General features: G+C 43.1%; 1 protein-coding gene across 1 annotated transcript in view; it reads left to right on the top strand.

The window, feature by feature from the left end:
• The window catches only part of NOL9 (nucleolar protein 9), a 40,521-nt gene extending 26,292 nt beyond the window's left edge, over positions 1 to 14,229 (top strand). The window contains exons 8-12 of the mRNA XM_030185739.1: positions 3,630 to 3,930; positions 9,524 to 9,635; positions 10,182 to 10,359; positions 13,089 to 13,222; positions 13,483 to 14,229. Coding sequence (XP_030041599.1) covers positions 3,630 to 3,930; positions 9,524 to 9,635; positions 10,182 to 10,359; positions 13,089 to 13,222; positions 13,483 to 13,602 — 845 coding nt within the window. The 3' untranslated portion in view covers positions 13,603 to 14,229. The remainder of the gene's footprint in view (positions 1 to 3,629; positions 3,931 to 9,523; positions 9,636 to 10,181; positions 10,360 to 13,088; positions 13,223 to 13,482) is intronic.
• Positions 14,230 to 15,106: the final 877 nt, after the last annotated feature.

The raw sequence follows: 15,106 nt of genomic DNA, 5'->3' as shown, positions 1-15,106 counted from the left end.
GCGGCTGTAGGGCAGCTTTGTACCCCTCCCGCTTTGGCGGTGTTAGGGTCAGTCAGCTCCTCCCGCGGTTTGCGGTTGCAGGATAAGCCAGATCCCCCCGCATCGGCGGGTGTGGTGTCCCTCCCCTGCTCCGCGGGGATGAGCTGGACGGATTCCCCTCCCCCACTTGTGTGGGGATGAGCTGGGTTAATTCCCCTCCCCCGTTTCGGCGGTGGTGAGCTGGGCAGAGTGTCCCTTCGTGGGTGTAATTCTCTAAGTGCTGAGTCCTGCGGATGGAGCTTTGATATCGACATACTGAGGAGTTTCCGGCAGCACATGACCACATATAGGGAGGCAAAAGTTTGCTCTCTATCTCCACCTGCTGGTAGATGGACACAACCCACCAGTCTATGGATTGATCAGCTATGATTAATGGAAAGAAAATTATCAGGTATGATTATACATAATTTTACCTTAGCCCCCGGATTCTATAAACATGCATGCCAAATTTATACCTAGAGTGTAAAGAGATATTCCCATCCCCACCAGTACTGGCCTTCCGACAGCCACCCAACTTAAAACACAAGCTAATCAGAAGTAAACTTCCATCACAGACTGAAAAGGAGCAGAAGGGCACACTTCCCTGTAATTTATCCAGTTGCAAACTATGCCAAAATATTTCACAGGACCCCACAGTCATCCACAAAGGAAAGATATTCAACATAAAGGGATCTTTCAGTTGCTCATCTTCCAATGTGGTATATATCATTCAGTGTAAAAAATGTAACGAAGGATGCTATATTGGAGAAACAGGCCAGATGCTTAAGACAAGATTCAATTTACATAGACATCACATGAACAATACTGGTGCCAGTAGGGTTCCCACGCCTGTTGGTCAACATTTTACAGGACCAGAACACTGTACCAGTGACTTCACAGTGAGAATCCTGAAAGGTAACTTTAAAACCTTACAAGAACGTAAGACCTTTGAAGTCAGAATGATTGAATATTTTAACACCCAACAGAAAGGACTTAACAAGGATCTGGGGTTCCTAGCCCATTATAAACCATAAAGCTGTATTTCTCTGTTGATCACCCCACCCCTCAATTATCCACACCCATCCTGTTAGAATATCAATGATATGCTTTGATGTCCCCATGCATACCTCCTACCCACCCCCATCCTCCCACCCTGTCAGTCTGTCATAGTAATGCTTGAATGTTTTCACTTATATACACTGTCAGCTAGCACATTTGCTTATTTCCGATCTGAAGAAGAAGGGCAACCTTCAAAAGCTAATCAAGAAATGTATTAAGTTATGTCCAATAAAAAAGGTATCATCTTATTTTCTTTTCCATGTTTCATTTTGTTTGATTTCTGTAGATTCTACATGGAATGTTGCTATTCCACTAGCAACATTCCATGTACAAGTCGGCCCTTGCGGATCACCAATGTGGCCGCGCAGGCTTCTGCTTCTGTGAGTCTGACGTCCTGCACGTACTGTACGTGCAGGACGTCAGACTCACAGAAACAGAAGCCTGCGCAGCCTTCTACATGGAATGTTGCTAGTGGAATAGCAACATTCCATGTAGAATCTCCAATAGTAGCAACATTCCATGTAGAATCTCCAATGGTATCTATTTTACTGTCATAGTAATGCTTGAATGTTTTCACTTATATACACTGTCAGCTAGCACATTTGCTTATTTCCGATCTGAGGAAGAAGGGCAACCTTCGAAAGCTAATCAAGAAATGTATTAAGTTATGTCCAATAAAAAAGGTATCATCTTATTTTCTTTTCCATGTTTTATTTTGTTTGATTTCTATAGATTCTACATGGAATGTTGCTATTCCACTAGCAACATTCCATGTAGAAGTCGGCCCTTGCGGATCACTAATGTGGCCGCGCAGGCTTCTGCTTCTGTGAGTCTGACGTCCTGCACGTACGTGCAGGACGTCAGACTCACAGAAACAGAAGCCAGCACAGCCTTCTACATGGAATGTTGCTAGTGGAATAGCAACATTCCATGTAGAATCTCCAATAGTAGCAACATTCCATGTAGAATCTCCAATGGTATCTATTTTACTGTCATAGTAATGCTTGAATGTTTTCACTTATATACACTGTCAGCTAGCACATTTGCTTATTTCCAATCTGAGGAAGAAGGGCAACCTTCGAAAGCTAATCAAGAAATGTATTAAGTTATGTCCAATAAAAAAGGTATCATCTTATTTTCTTTTCCATGTTTTATTTTGTTTGATTTCTATTGATAACCTTAAGAGTGGACTAACACGGCTACCACACTCCTATACCTAGAGTGCAAATTTGCATGTTCAAATTATTGAATAAGGCAGGTGTTGCCAATTTTTTTCGGTTCACGGCACCTTTCCCTGCAGCCCTCCCTTCCCAGAAAGTCCAGCACACCATTTCCTGCAGCCCCTCTCCTCCCATAAATCTAGCACACCTCTGCCTTACCCAAATCCAGCATCGCTAGCTACTTTCCTTCCTGCAGGTCTAGGATCCCTGCCGCTTCCTTCTCCTTCCCCCGCCGCTGCTGCAGTGCTTGCGGCTTACATTTTCGGGTCGTCCATGATTCACGTGCACAGCGGGGACTTCCCAGACTGCTGCGCCTGGCCTTCACAACAGGAAATTGCATCGGAGAGGGCCGGACGCGGCAGACTATGAAGTCCCCACTGTGCCTGTGTGGATTGCTGCAAGCACTGCAGCGGCGGCAGGGGAAGAAGCAAGGAAGTGGCATATTCCGGACTTGCGGGAGGGGAAAGTAGGGCGCGATGCTGGATTGTGGGTGACGGGATGGAGGCCAAGATGTCCTTCGGCACCCCTGAGAGTTCTGGCACACCGGGGTGCTGTGGTGCACAGTTTGGGAAACGCTGGAATAAGGACAAGCTGTATGCGTAACTTAATTTAATAATTGGCTGCTAATCAGATTTAGTTGCCAATTATTGCCTTGAATTGGTGGTAATTGGCACTAGTCAGCACGCACAACTGACCTTTGCTATTCTAGAAGTTGGGCTTGCCGAGTGGCTTTTTGCAGCTTTTAATTTTTACTTTTTTTTTTTTTTTACTTTTTTTAATTAATTTTTCAAATTTATACATCAAACAAACTTGACAAGCTTGTAAAGAAAGTTCAGTTAGTTACAATAAAGCTTGTTAGAACATAATTCTAATAGAGATAAAAGAAGGAAAAAAAGCAAAAAAAACTTAACCTCACAAAAGTCCACATGTGGAGTCCATTATATTGGAGAAATTAGGCAAATAATTCAACATTATAAATCGGTTGCATCAGATTCACTATCAATTTTCAATAGTTGTTATTATTCTGTCTTATTAGTTTTAGATGTTATAAAAGAATAGGATGATAATATACATATTTCAGTGACTGATAAGTGACCAGACATTTACATGGATATTTAAGAAAAAATGTAGCTCCAATTTTTTGTGTCTGTTTCATCTGAAGAAATTTCTGACGTTTTTGCGTTTCCCTCGAGAAATCTGGGAAAACTCGAATTTTTAGTCCTTTGAAGATTTTATCCTTATTTTTGAAAAACAACTTCAATATCCAAGTCTTGTCTGGAATTAGAGCTACTGTCACCACTAATGTAGTTGGTTTTATTTTTGCTTTTTAAGGTTTTGGACTGATGCTCTTGATTGATATAATCCGGCTGCTGACACCCAGTCATATTGTTCAGCTTTCTGTTAAAGACACAGAAGACCTGGCACCGCTCACCCCAGAATATGTTCAGACTGCCACTGGGTTGCATACCAAAGGCAAATTGCAAGTGAAACACAAGAACCTGGGGATGTTCGGAGCAGAGGATCCAGAGCAACAGGAGGAAGAAAAAGATGATCTTTATTTTCAGATGTTTACAGGACATAAGCTGCTTTGTGTTCAGTGTGACTTTCATGGTGTAGGAGATCCTAGTAGTATGTAAGTGTTTTTTTGTTGTTTTTAAAGGTTCCATTAGTTCTGTCTGTGGTTTTCTTTTATATGAATTTAGTTCCAACAGATGCTCTTCTATTTGATTTTATTTTATCATTTTACTTAATTACGTTCACATGTATCACATAAATGTAAGGAAATACAGAAATTAATATAAAAAGGAAAACATTTTCTCTCAACAATATATCCTATATAATAAAACGCACCTCCAACGTTCTGAAGCTGACTGCATGGCTGAGGCATTCCTGCTGTCTGTATCCATCTCCTGAATTGACATCACGTACTTCCGGGTTCATCACAAGCTGAAGTGACCAACCACACGAGGTTTCTCAGCTTCAGAATGTTGGAGGTGCATTCTATTAAATAGGATTGGTCAGTTCCTTGAAGCACAGCTAGAGCTCAGCGACCTGCACAGTAACGCTCAGCTGCCTCTCGTGGGGTCTCCTTTTTCGCTGCCCACCTGCAACTTGCTCTCCACAGCACTGATCAGCTGATCGACGTGGCACTGAGGCAGACTCTTCATGCCACCAGCGCCACTCTCCAAGGGTCCAGCGCTCATTCTCTCGCCACGCCCATGCGAGACACCACAACAATGCACGTGCGCGGAGTCAAGTACACCCTCACAACTCGCTCTCCACGGCACTGATCAGCTGATCAACGCGGCACTGAGGTAGACTCTTCCCGCCATCAGCACCACTCTCCACGGGTCCAGCACTCATTCTCTCGCCACGCGAGACACCACAACAACGCATGCGATTGGAACCAAGTACACCGTCACACCCATACTCACTCTCTTTCTCTCTCACACACACACTCGCACATTCACTCTCTCTCTCTCACACAGTCACTCTCACATGCACTCTCTGAAACATACACACTCCGAGGAAAACCTTGCTAGCGTCCATTTCATTTGTGTCAGAAATGGGCCTTTTTTACTAGTATTTACATAATTGTCCACAATTGGAAGATCCAAGATCAGGAAAACAATCTTAAAGAAAATAAGAAAAACTCAAAATGGTTAATCTAATAATTCACATTTTCTGAGGGAGGAAGGTTAATCGGTTATTGCGGCCGGTACAGTGGAAACTGAAGGAAGTTGCTGCAGAGGATTCTTCATCTGTTTCCACAAACTCTTATAATTTCTTAGGTTCAAACAAATAAGTAATAAGAAAATAAAACACTTACAAGGGAATTGCGCTAGGAAGGCCCCACCTAGGGCAACAGATGCTCTTCTAATTACATATTTTGTCTGCATTGACTAGCTGGATTAAAGATTACAAAAATCTGCTGAAAATACAATAATCTACTATAATAAAATGCACCCTCAACGTTCTGAAGACACTGACGTCACTGCAGGCACTCAGACACCGGTTCATAAGTTCATGGTGGTGAAGCCACAACACTCACCATGTCTTCATGCCCCACCCTCGCGTCAAACGTGATGACGTCAAGGGCAGAACACATACACAACAAGGCAAATGAACGCACGGGGAGCAGTTGTTTCCCTACTCCTCCCCTTCCAACAAATCGCAGCCGCCAAGGACGTGCCCATCACCCCGCCCCTTTTGCCCCGACGCCACGCCCCTTTAAAGGTACCGCCCCGCCCCCGGTCGCCCCCTCTTTCCCTCATCACCTTGTCTCCCCCCTGTCACCTCCCCTCCCCTTACGCCACTATCCCTGGTGGTCTAGCGGTACCTGTTCGCTGGGGCAAGAACAAAACAGCCCCCGCTTTCCTGCCTGGAGCACTGCTGCTAGCTGCCCGGCTGCATCGTTTGCGAGTCCGGCTGTCGGCGTTTCAAAATGGCCGCCGAGAGTTGAAGCTGCCTCGCGAGATTTCAACTCTCGGCGGCCATTTTGAAACGCCGAGAGCCGGACTCACACGATGCAGCAGGGCAGCTACGGGCAGGAAAGAGGGCGCTCTTTCTTTTCTGCCCCGACCAAACAGGTACCTCTAGACCACCAGGGAGACTAGCGTAAGGGGAGGGGAAGGGAGTCCTGTGCCCGCTAGCGCCCGTTTCATCACAGGCAGAAACGGGCCTTTATTACTAGTAGATTATATAATAGCAGAAAAAGACCATCCAGCTCTTTTGTCTATCCAGTTACATATGGGCAAAAATATCTGTGCTGCCAACCAGAGATTGACTGTCTCCAGGATCTGTTCTCTTATCCAGGACAATTTGTCATTGCCTTAATTTGTACTGTACCCTCTTGGGCAGATGGACATACAAGATTCTCCTCCCCTTAGCGTAATCTGTGCTGAGCTCCTCTCCCTTCCCGTATATAGTTACATGAATTTCTAATAATTTGAATAGCTGTCAGTGCTAGTGTGGCTGTTGCAGGAACATTCATCCTTCGAAGTCCCCTGTGTAGCTTGCTAGTCACATCCAGTAACGTGAGGGCTTGTTTCTACTAGGAATTCTAGTTATTAAAGTACTTACAGCTTGGAAGACAGGCCCAGCTGCTTAATTGCTTACATTTCCGCTAGCACTTCTACCTTATATCTTACCCACTTTGCTGTTCATTCTGGGAGCCCTCATACTTGTCATTGAATCATTACCATAGGGCATTTTAAACACTTCAACATGTGCAGTTAGGATTTACTTCTGCCATCTTTGTCGAACAGCATTGGAGTGTGAGGTTGAGAGTTTGTGCCTGAGGTCCTGTAATTGGAGCTAAGAGGGTCTTGTGTACAAGATGAGGCACTGAAGGACTGAGGCCTTCATTGTGAGCAATAATATAAATAGTTGCACTTAAGTCCTTTATCAGTCTTAAGTGAAAATTATATACGAATCTCTTTCAAAATATTTTTCTCAATTATTGCTGATTCATCCATCATGCTGACTGAACTGGGCAGCACGAGAGAATTTTTGTCCTTTGATTCTTGTCTGTAGTGCACCTGGATTTCATTTACATTTTGTTTTCTTTAAATCATCATTTCAACATTGCTTCCTCCTGTTCCCTCTGTTAAAGTGGAAAAATGATCCAATTTATGGCATGCAGAGAGGAATAAATGTCTTTATTTTAACTTTTGTTTTCCAAACGCTTTTTAAAAAAATGTTCTGTCAATAAATCTCAGTTGATTCTGTATTAGCTGTTCTGTGCTAGCATGACCTTTTTGTAAGTGCCAAGGCAACCAACCACCTTTGCCACTAGCAAGGGAGGTTTTTTGGAGGCAAGAAACCATTATGGTTACTAGTGTGATAGTGTAAGAAACAGAAGACCTTTTACTAAAGTCAAAAGCTGTGCAGTAACTATTGGGGAGTGTCCAGCATTCCATCTGCAGATACTGCACAGACAAGTTCCCTACCACACACTGGGTTGCCAAGTTAAATTTAGCATGGGTGCACTTAATTTCATTTGCTTTTCATATCTGTTAGACTAGTCCAAACCAGTGGCTATGTCCCTGACCAGCAGATGGAGGTAGAGAAGGAGGCACTTTCAGTGACATCACAGGTATTAAGTTGTGGCCAAGTGTGTAATCTGTCAGTATTTCTCCATCTCCAGCAGATGGTGCCGGATGGTTTGGTGCAGCTGGATTTTGTTTCTTGTAGGCATTACTCCCACGGTTGAAGTAGAGTTTGCAACTCAGTGGTAGAATCCCAGGAATAGGTCCCTGGACCCTTTCCTTTATGAGAGGGATGTGCTCTTTCTGCCTTCCGCCACTCTGAACCTTGCCCACAGACTTTTGCTCTGAGGAATGGGCTGGCATAGGCTGCTAGAGAGCCTCAGGGGTCAAAATAGAGAAAAATACAATTTTCCTGCTGGGGCAGCCCTTAGTAGCACTGTCCCGCTGAATAAAGGGACAGTGCTACCCTCCTCCTCTCCCCCCCCCCCCCCCCCCCCGAAAAATAAAAATATTAAAAAAGAGAGAGAGAAGCAGAGGTTCTGCGACTTCATGGAAGTGAGATGGGACAGTTGTTAAGAAGGTGGTCCTGCAAGGCTTTTGGTTGCTTTCAATGAGGACTCGGGTGTCCACCTGGGCAGAGGCTTGGGCAGTCTCTCCAGAGGCTATTTGCAGTGTGCCAAATTTGCTTTCCCTGCCTGCATTCTTTCTTGAAGCACTGCAGGATTGATATTTGGGCAAGGGGTAATAGCCTTGGGGGGGGGGGGGGGTGCTGTTTGGGCTAAAGGGAGCCTTGTCTTCTGACCGGAGGCATAGAGTTTTAATACATCCAGGTAGTTTGAATTGGTCTGGCAGAGGTAAAATTATTCTTGCCTGTTAATGTCCTTTCCTTGGGTTCTGCTAGACTAGCTTTAGCATCCCACCCTGAAGAGAGTGGGTTTGGGGATTGTTGTCTGTGTCCTGTTCTGAGGATTGGGGTTTCTGTTTTACCTCCATGTCTCCTCTTGTTTCCCTTTTTCAAATTTGAGTTGAGGCTCTTGGTTGAGTATTTTATTTGGGATTTTATTCTGCTTTGACAAGTGCATAGTGACAAGTTCCAGGCTGCACCTCTACTTATACTGGTGATGTCACTGGACAGTGTTTGCTTCTTTACCGCCATCTGCTGGTTTGGACTGGTCTAGCAGAACTTAAAGAGAAGAAATTAACAGGTAAGATTAAATTTCACCATTTGACAGCATATAAGTAGCACACACTAACTGTAATGTGCAGTCCTTGTCTAATTTCTGCCCATGCCCTGCCTCATCCAGAATTAAGCAGTTGTCGTGGGATTTCTAGCACACTGACTGTTTTAATGCAGAATGCCCTTAGTATTGGCCTGTGCTTTTAGCGCGGGTTTTGAAGTTTAGTAAAAGAGCCCATGAGTCTCCTTAATCTATCAGTCATTTCAACCTACCTGTTTTTTTTTGCTTTGTGCTTTTATTTTTTTAGCTGTAGGTCATAAGTGACTCAAAAGTAAAGTATTGTATCCCATTATTTTTATTCCTGTTTTTGTCATGGCCACACCCCTTTTAAGACTGCATCTCCATTTTAACTATTCAGTGTGGCCTTTGTACTTCAAAAATGTGTGTGTTGGAAAAGGGAGTCCCTGAATTCACTGTTTCAGACGGTGGAAATGGCTAAATTAGAGATACTTTCAGAAGTCTGCACATATTTCTTTTCAGATAATGAATAAAATTCATAAGCAAAATGGAACATCAGTTCTTAACTGTCAGCTGACTTTTCTAACCTAATATAACTGCTTTAAAGCCGGTCAGATTTAATGACTTTAGCATGGGCTTACCACCTCCCTGCATTTCCTGCTGATGAATTGTGTATAGCATTGGAAGCAACATTTCATTCGCTTACTTGGGCACCAAACTACTTGTATATTAGGGCATTTTTAGAATTTTGTTAAAAACACTAAATTCATTAGTTTGAACGAGTGGGCGCTGTGTCTGGTGTGTGTGGGTGGGGGGGGGGGGGGAATATAGAAGAGATGTGATTCTATTTGCTGGCATCCCAAATGTAAATTTGAATTGAAAGTGTTACTCTGCTATGTAAGGTACTTTGCTGTGAATATTCAGGAACCACAGCTTGTACAAGTCTTCTGTAAACAGTTTTTTTTTTTTTGTTGTTTGTTTTTATCTGGAGCTGCTTTAATCTTTTTTTTTTTTGCTTGTTACTGTTTTCTTTTTTCAGGCGCTGCCATAGCAACATTCTGAGAGATTTGGCAATTTTGGGTTATCTTAGTAAAATGCAACCTGTGGAACTGGACCAGTTAGTGCCTTTAAACAGTTTGATACCCTATCAGGTGAGGGAGAGGGGAAATAGCCTGTTTGTTAGAACTGGATATAGATGGCGCTTGCTATTTCAGATGGTTAAGAAGGCAAAAGAACTTTTTGCCATTGCGTGCACAAGACATTTACAGTTTTATTACTCTTAGGCAGATGCTGATTTTCTTGTGTTAAGGACAGTGTTTGGTCATGCTTTTGAACGCCTGCCAGGTAACAATATAATTAGGAGCCTTTTCACTCTAGTATCCACCTTAATCTTCTGTTCTTTAGTGATGGATTTATGTTCCATGTTTTCTTCTGTGTCTTCCCAGACCCCGTTACACTTGCTGATTTATAGAATTATGAAAAACCCTTATGCTATTTAGTTGATTCCCCAGATTTATTGTTAAAAGTACCTTATTCTTCTACATATTTCCTTGATCATCTTTAACTCTGGATACCTAACTGTAAAAATCTCCTATTTAAAACAAAACTTTTTTGTTTGATAAGTGACTAGTAGTTTCTGCTTTTAAAGAAAACACTGAAAACAGTGAGACTGACGGTTTGTGATCTGTTTTTCTTAGGTACCTTTTCATGCAGTTGCACTATGGACCATTCACTCGGATGTCGTTCCCACTCACATCATGTACACAGTAAATGCCAACTGGGTGGGTCTGTGCAGGGTTCTAGAGGACTTCAGACATCATTCGGAGGGACCGATTTTACTTAAGCAGACACCAGTCTGTGATTGTTTGGGGTTTGGTGAGTCTGAGACACTTCTACTAGTTATCATTTCTATAGCGCTACAAGGCATACGCAGCACTGTACACCATACATGAAGAGACAGTCCCTGCTCAAAGAGCTTACAATCTAAATAGGACAGACAAACAGACAGAACAAGCAAGAGGCAAGGAAATTAAAGAGGGGATAAAAGGTACAGGGCAAGTGAGTAGTGGTTAGGAGACAAAAGCAGCGTCAAAGAGGTGGGCTTTTAGCCTGGATTTGAAAACGGCCAAAGATGGGGCTAGATGTACAGGCCCGAGAAGTCTATTCCAGTAATCAGGGCCCTAAGTTAACAAAGCAGTTTACAACATCTAATATAATAAAACGCACCGTGAACGTTCTGAAGACAACGTTCTGAAGCCACTCAAACACTCCCTGGCTGTAGGGTTTGTGGATTCATGGTGTGAAGCCACCCAGCCGTCTCTGCCCCGCCCTCGCGTCAAGCGTCATGACGTCGAGGGCGGAAAAAAACCCAAACAATTCCGGCAGCGCAGTGTCAGGGAAGGAGGCGGTGCTCCCGACGTCTCTAGCCTTCCCTTCGCTGTGTTCCGCCTTCTTCTGACGTCAAGGATGACGTCAGAAGAAGGCGGAACACAGCGAAGGGAAGGCTAGATGTCGGGAGCGCCGCCTCCTTCCCTGACACTGCGCTGCCGGAACCACCACGGAGGTAAATTTAAAAAGAAGAAAAAAAAAAAAAGGGATGTTGGGGGGAGAGAAGAGGGTGGGCAGTAAAGTTGAACAATGGGATCGGGAGGGCAGGGGAGAAACGACAGCATGGATGCGAAGGGGGGGGGGAGAAGAGGGCGGGCCAGGCTGGGACATGGGAGAGAGAGGAGCATGGATGCGAGGGGGGGTCATGGAAGGGAGAGAGGGGACTTGCTGGAAAAGGATGAATGGAGGGGGCAGGGGACAGAGGAGCATGGATGGGCATGGATTGGGAGGACAGGGCTCGGAGAGAGGGGAATTGCTGGAAAGGGATGAATGGAGGGGGCAGGGGACAGATGGGCATGGATTGGGAGGGCAAGGCTCACACTCTCTCTGTCATATACAATGTCTTTCTGACTCTCACTCTCACACACTCTGTCTCACACTGTATCACATTCACTCTATGTGCCACACAGTCACTCACACACTCGCTTGGTCTCATAAACTCACTGTCACAGAGAATCTGTGTCTCACACACACTCTCTCTCTCGCCCACACACACACACACTCTCTCACACTGTGTCTCACATACACACTTGCACACACTCTCATTCTCTCACACACACTCTCTCACAAACACACTCACACCCAGACTCACTCTCTCTCTCACACACACACACTCACACTTTCACTCTGACTCTCAAACAGTCACTCTCACATACACTCTCCCAAACATACACACTCCGAGGAAACCCTTGCTAGCGCCCGTTTCATTTGTGTCAGAAACGGGCCTTTTTTACTAGTATTTAATATAGTAACACAAAATACAGCGATAGAAGAAAGATTGTAGCTAGCAGACATAAATAGTAGCAACAAACACCACCCACCGGCAGGACATCTGCTTCAATGCTACCTTAACCTCTAGCTACTATAGAGGGTTTTTTTTTGCTCACTCAAATGGAAAGGCTTCCCTAAGGGTGTCTTTCTTTTCCCCTGATAATTGTATTCTTAAAGCTTTAGACTTATGCACGTTAACTTCCTTATCTAGACCAGTTAACATCCCACCTGACCAGATCAGATGCTTGGTAAGTAGTATTTTACATAGGGATGAGTTGCTTGCTGTCATTGTCCAGGTGCTCTTGCTGTTCAAAGATTTCTGATGTTGAGCCGGTGAAGAATATAAAGTCGGAGGACCCTCTACTAGGCCTGCACAGGCCTTTCCAGTGCCTAGAGCAATTAGAGATAATGGCATAATTGGCCCCCCCTGAATGCAGGTTGAAGGTAGCAAGATTTATTTCTAGGCTGTATTCTATACAGGGGTGGAGTGGGCATTCCTGCACTAAGCAGTTAGTGCGTATATATTACTGCATACTAACTGGTTAATGCATGGATAACGTAGGAGCGTTTACCACCTACAAAGCAAGTGATGCACTTACTCTAGATTTTATGTATTGGTATATTTTAGTGTCCACACTCTCTACCTGTAAAGCCATAAATGTATTTTTTTTAGTAACCAGTCTGTGTGTACAACTGGACCATAACCCACATACAAAGAGAGATTTTTAAATTTTGTGCACCAGGGTTCTCTTTCCAAGTGTAAGAAAAAGCAAAGAAGGCCCGAGAAGTACTTTAAAGGCTTGAATGAATAAAAAAAACCCAACCAAACAAAAAACGTTATTTTGAGGGAGTGATTTTTGATGGATGTTTTTACCCCTGGAAAAAGACACAAACAATTTGCTCTGGCCACCCTGAAAAAACACTGATGGGAATTTCATTTTGAAATTCCTCTACTTGTTTTTTTTTTAGTATTTTGATCTGTATGCTTTTGCACCTTGAAAGTACGCAGGTTTAATATTCCCAGAGCTTGAGCTTGCTTTTGCATTTTCCAAGGAGAAACTGAGAACATGACATCTGATAAAGACCATATGACCCACTGGTACTTCTGCATGGAATTTCGTTTTGATAATAGGTTTGTAGGCAACTGCTGACAGTTGTCCTTAAGCGTTGTTTAGCTCGCTGTGGTCTCTTGTTAGGATGTTTCCTAAACTTTGATTGTTTTTCAGGAATTGTTAGAGGGATTGATATGGAAAAAAAGATCTACCACATATTGACCCCAGTACCACCGGAAAAGTTAAGACTGGTTAATTGCTTGCTGGTTGGGAGCATTAGTATTCCGCACAGCATCTTCAAAAACCAGGTAAGAAAAACAATGTTTCCCCCTCTTTCTCAGTACTGGAACCAAGTAGAGATATTCACTACCCTTCCCTCCCCATCTTTCCTCTTGAAGCTTTTTTTTACTTTAACAGAATCTGTTGTGTATTTTTTTTTTTTTGCATGTTTTGTTTGGGATTTTTTTGGACTACTCATGCTAAAATAGTTGAGACCAATCTTTGCTAAAGGGAAGGGGTGATTAATTTCCTTTTTAAAAAATTTTCCCTCTTCTTTGATGTATTCAAGTCTGGGATTAAAGGAGAGATACCGTACGTCACCTCTGCCTACAACTTTGAAATTTCGGGAGCTGGAAAGATTAAGTTGAACAAGCAGCTGAAGAGGAGAGAGCACCACAGGCCGCACTGATGCCTCGTTTCAGCGTTTCTTTCTGGGGAACTGGGAAAACTTCTGTGCCATTTTTCCAGAAAGTGTTCTGTTTTCTCTTCTCTTTTTCTAGAAGAATTGAGTATTGAAAAGAGCAAATGTTTTTGTCACATCTTTATTGACTTTAACATACAAATATATAACAACACACAACATCACACTTGTAAAGTTATGCACCATAGTACACAGACTGATCCAAAGGACTTCATCTCAGTGGTCATTTAAAAACTGTTTGACCAGTGTCCATATTTGCAGGACTTTGTTTCTCTGTTGCATTTTTTTCTGCTGCCGCTGCTTGAAATTTGTACATGGTGTAGACACTGTTCTACCATAAAACAAAATGTGACACAGTATTGTCCTTCCAGCGTTGGAAAATAAATTGTTTTTTGATTTCTTAAAAAAACAAAAACAAAAAAACAACCCGCAAACGTTGAATTAGCGTAAATGTAAATTGTTATGTCTATTGGTGCTGCTGAGAAGTTTTCATTTTTCATATTACTTTAACCTTTTTCTATGTTAACATTTGTGTAAAATGTGTGAGTATATTTCTGTGTCCAGAACACTGAAATCTTTCTGAATATCAGAATGTTGTTTTTACTTTTTACTTTTTTTTTTTTTTTTAATATTGTGATGAATAAAATTTTGTGTTTAATCCAAGACTATTCTTGTGTGTGTGTTCAGCATCTTCACAAGAGGCTATTGTGATGCATGGCAAGTGTGCATATTAGCTTTATCCTCAGAGGCATGTGCTCATGCTGACTTGGTTTTCTTTGTGTAAATGGGCTATCATTAGCCTTCAGACCGAGAGAAATATACCATGTGACAGAGGCTAATGACAGACCTCTTTCTCTGTTGCAGTACCACAGACCCTACTTAGGGGCCTATTTACCCAGTTTTGCACTTACTGTGCTCTTACATAGTAACATAGTAGATGACGACAGAAAAAGACCTGCACGGTCCATCCAGTCTGCCCAACAAGATAACTCATATTTGCTGCCGTTTGTGTATACCCTACTTTGATTTGTACCTGTCCTTTTTAGGGCACAGACCGTATAAGTCTGCCCAGCACTATCCCCACCTCCCAACCACCAGTCCCACCTCCCACCACTGGCTCTGGCACAGACCGTATAAGTCTGCCCCGCCTCCCGATCTTGACTAAGCTCCTGAGGATCCAAATATTAACATGTAGTAAGTGCAGAGGCAGGAAGTAACACGGGGGAATCCCTTTATTGAAATTCGGGGATTAATTCCAAGTTTATGCCACATTAACTGCTAATATAGAGTTGCCTTAAGAGCTTTGCAGTATTTTAAGTTAGCGGTAAACCGGACATTAATGGGATGTTTTATAAAGCCAAGCTAGCACTTTTAACTCGCGGTAGAAAGCCAAGACACTCATATTCCTATGGATGTTTCAGCTTTATAGCCAGCTGATTTTTACCACAATCTAAAAATGCTAGCGGTGTTTTGTAAAAGTGCCCACCTAAGA

The sequence above is a fragment of the Microcaecilia unicolor genome, chromosome 13 (assembly GCF_901765095.1).
Source record: "Microcaecilia unicolor chromosome 13, aMicUni1.1, whole genome shotgun sequence".
In the NCBI taxonomy this organism is placed as follows: Eukaryota; Metazoa; Chordata; class Amphibia; order Gymnophiona; family Siphonopidae; genus Microcaecilia; species Microcaecilia unicolor.
Note: the sequence above shows the minus strand (reverse complement) of the source record. Positions and strands in the feature narration are given on the sequence as shown.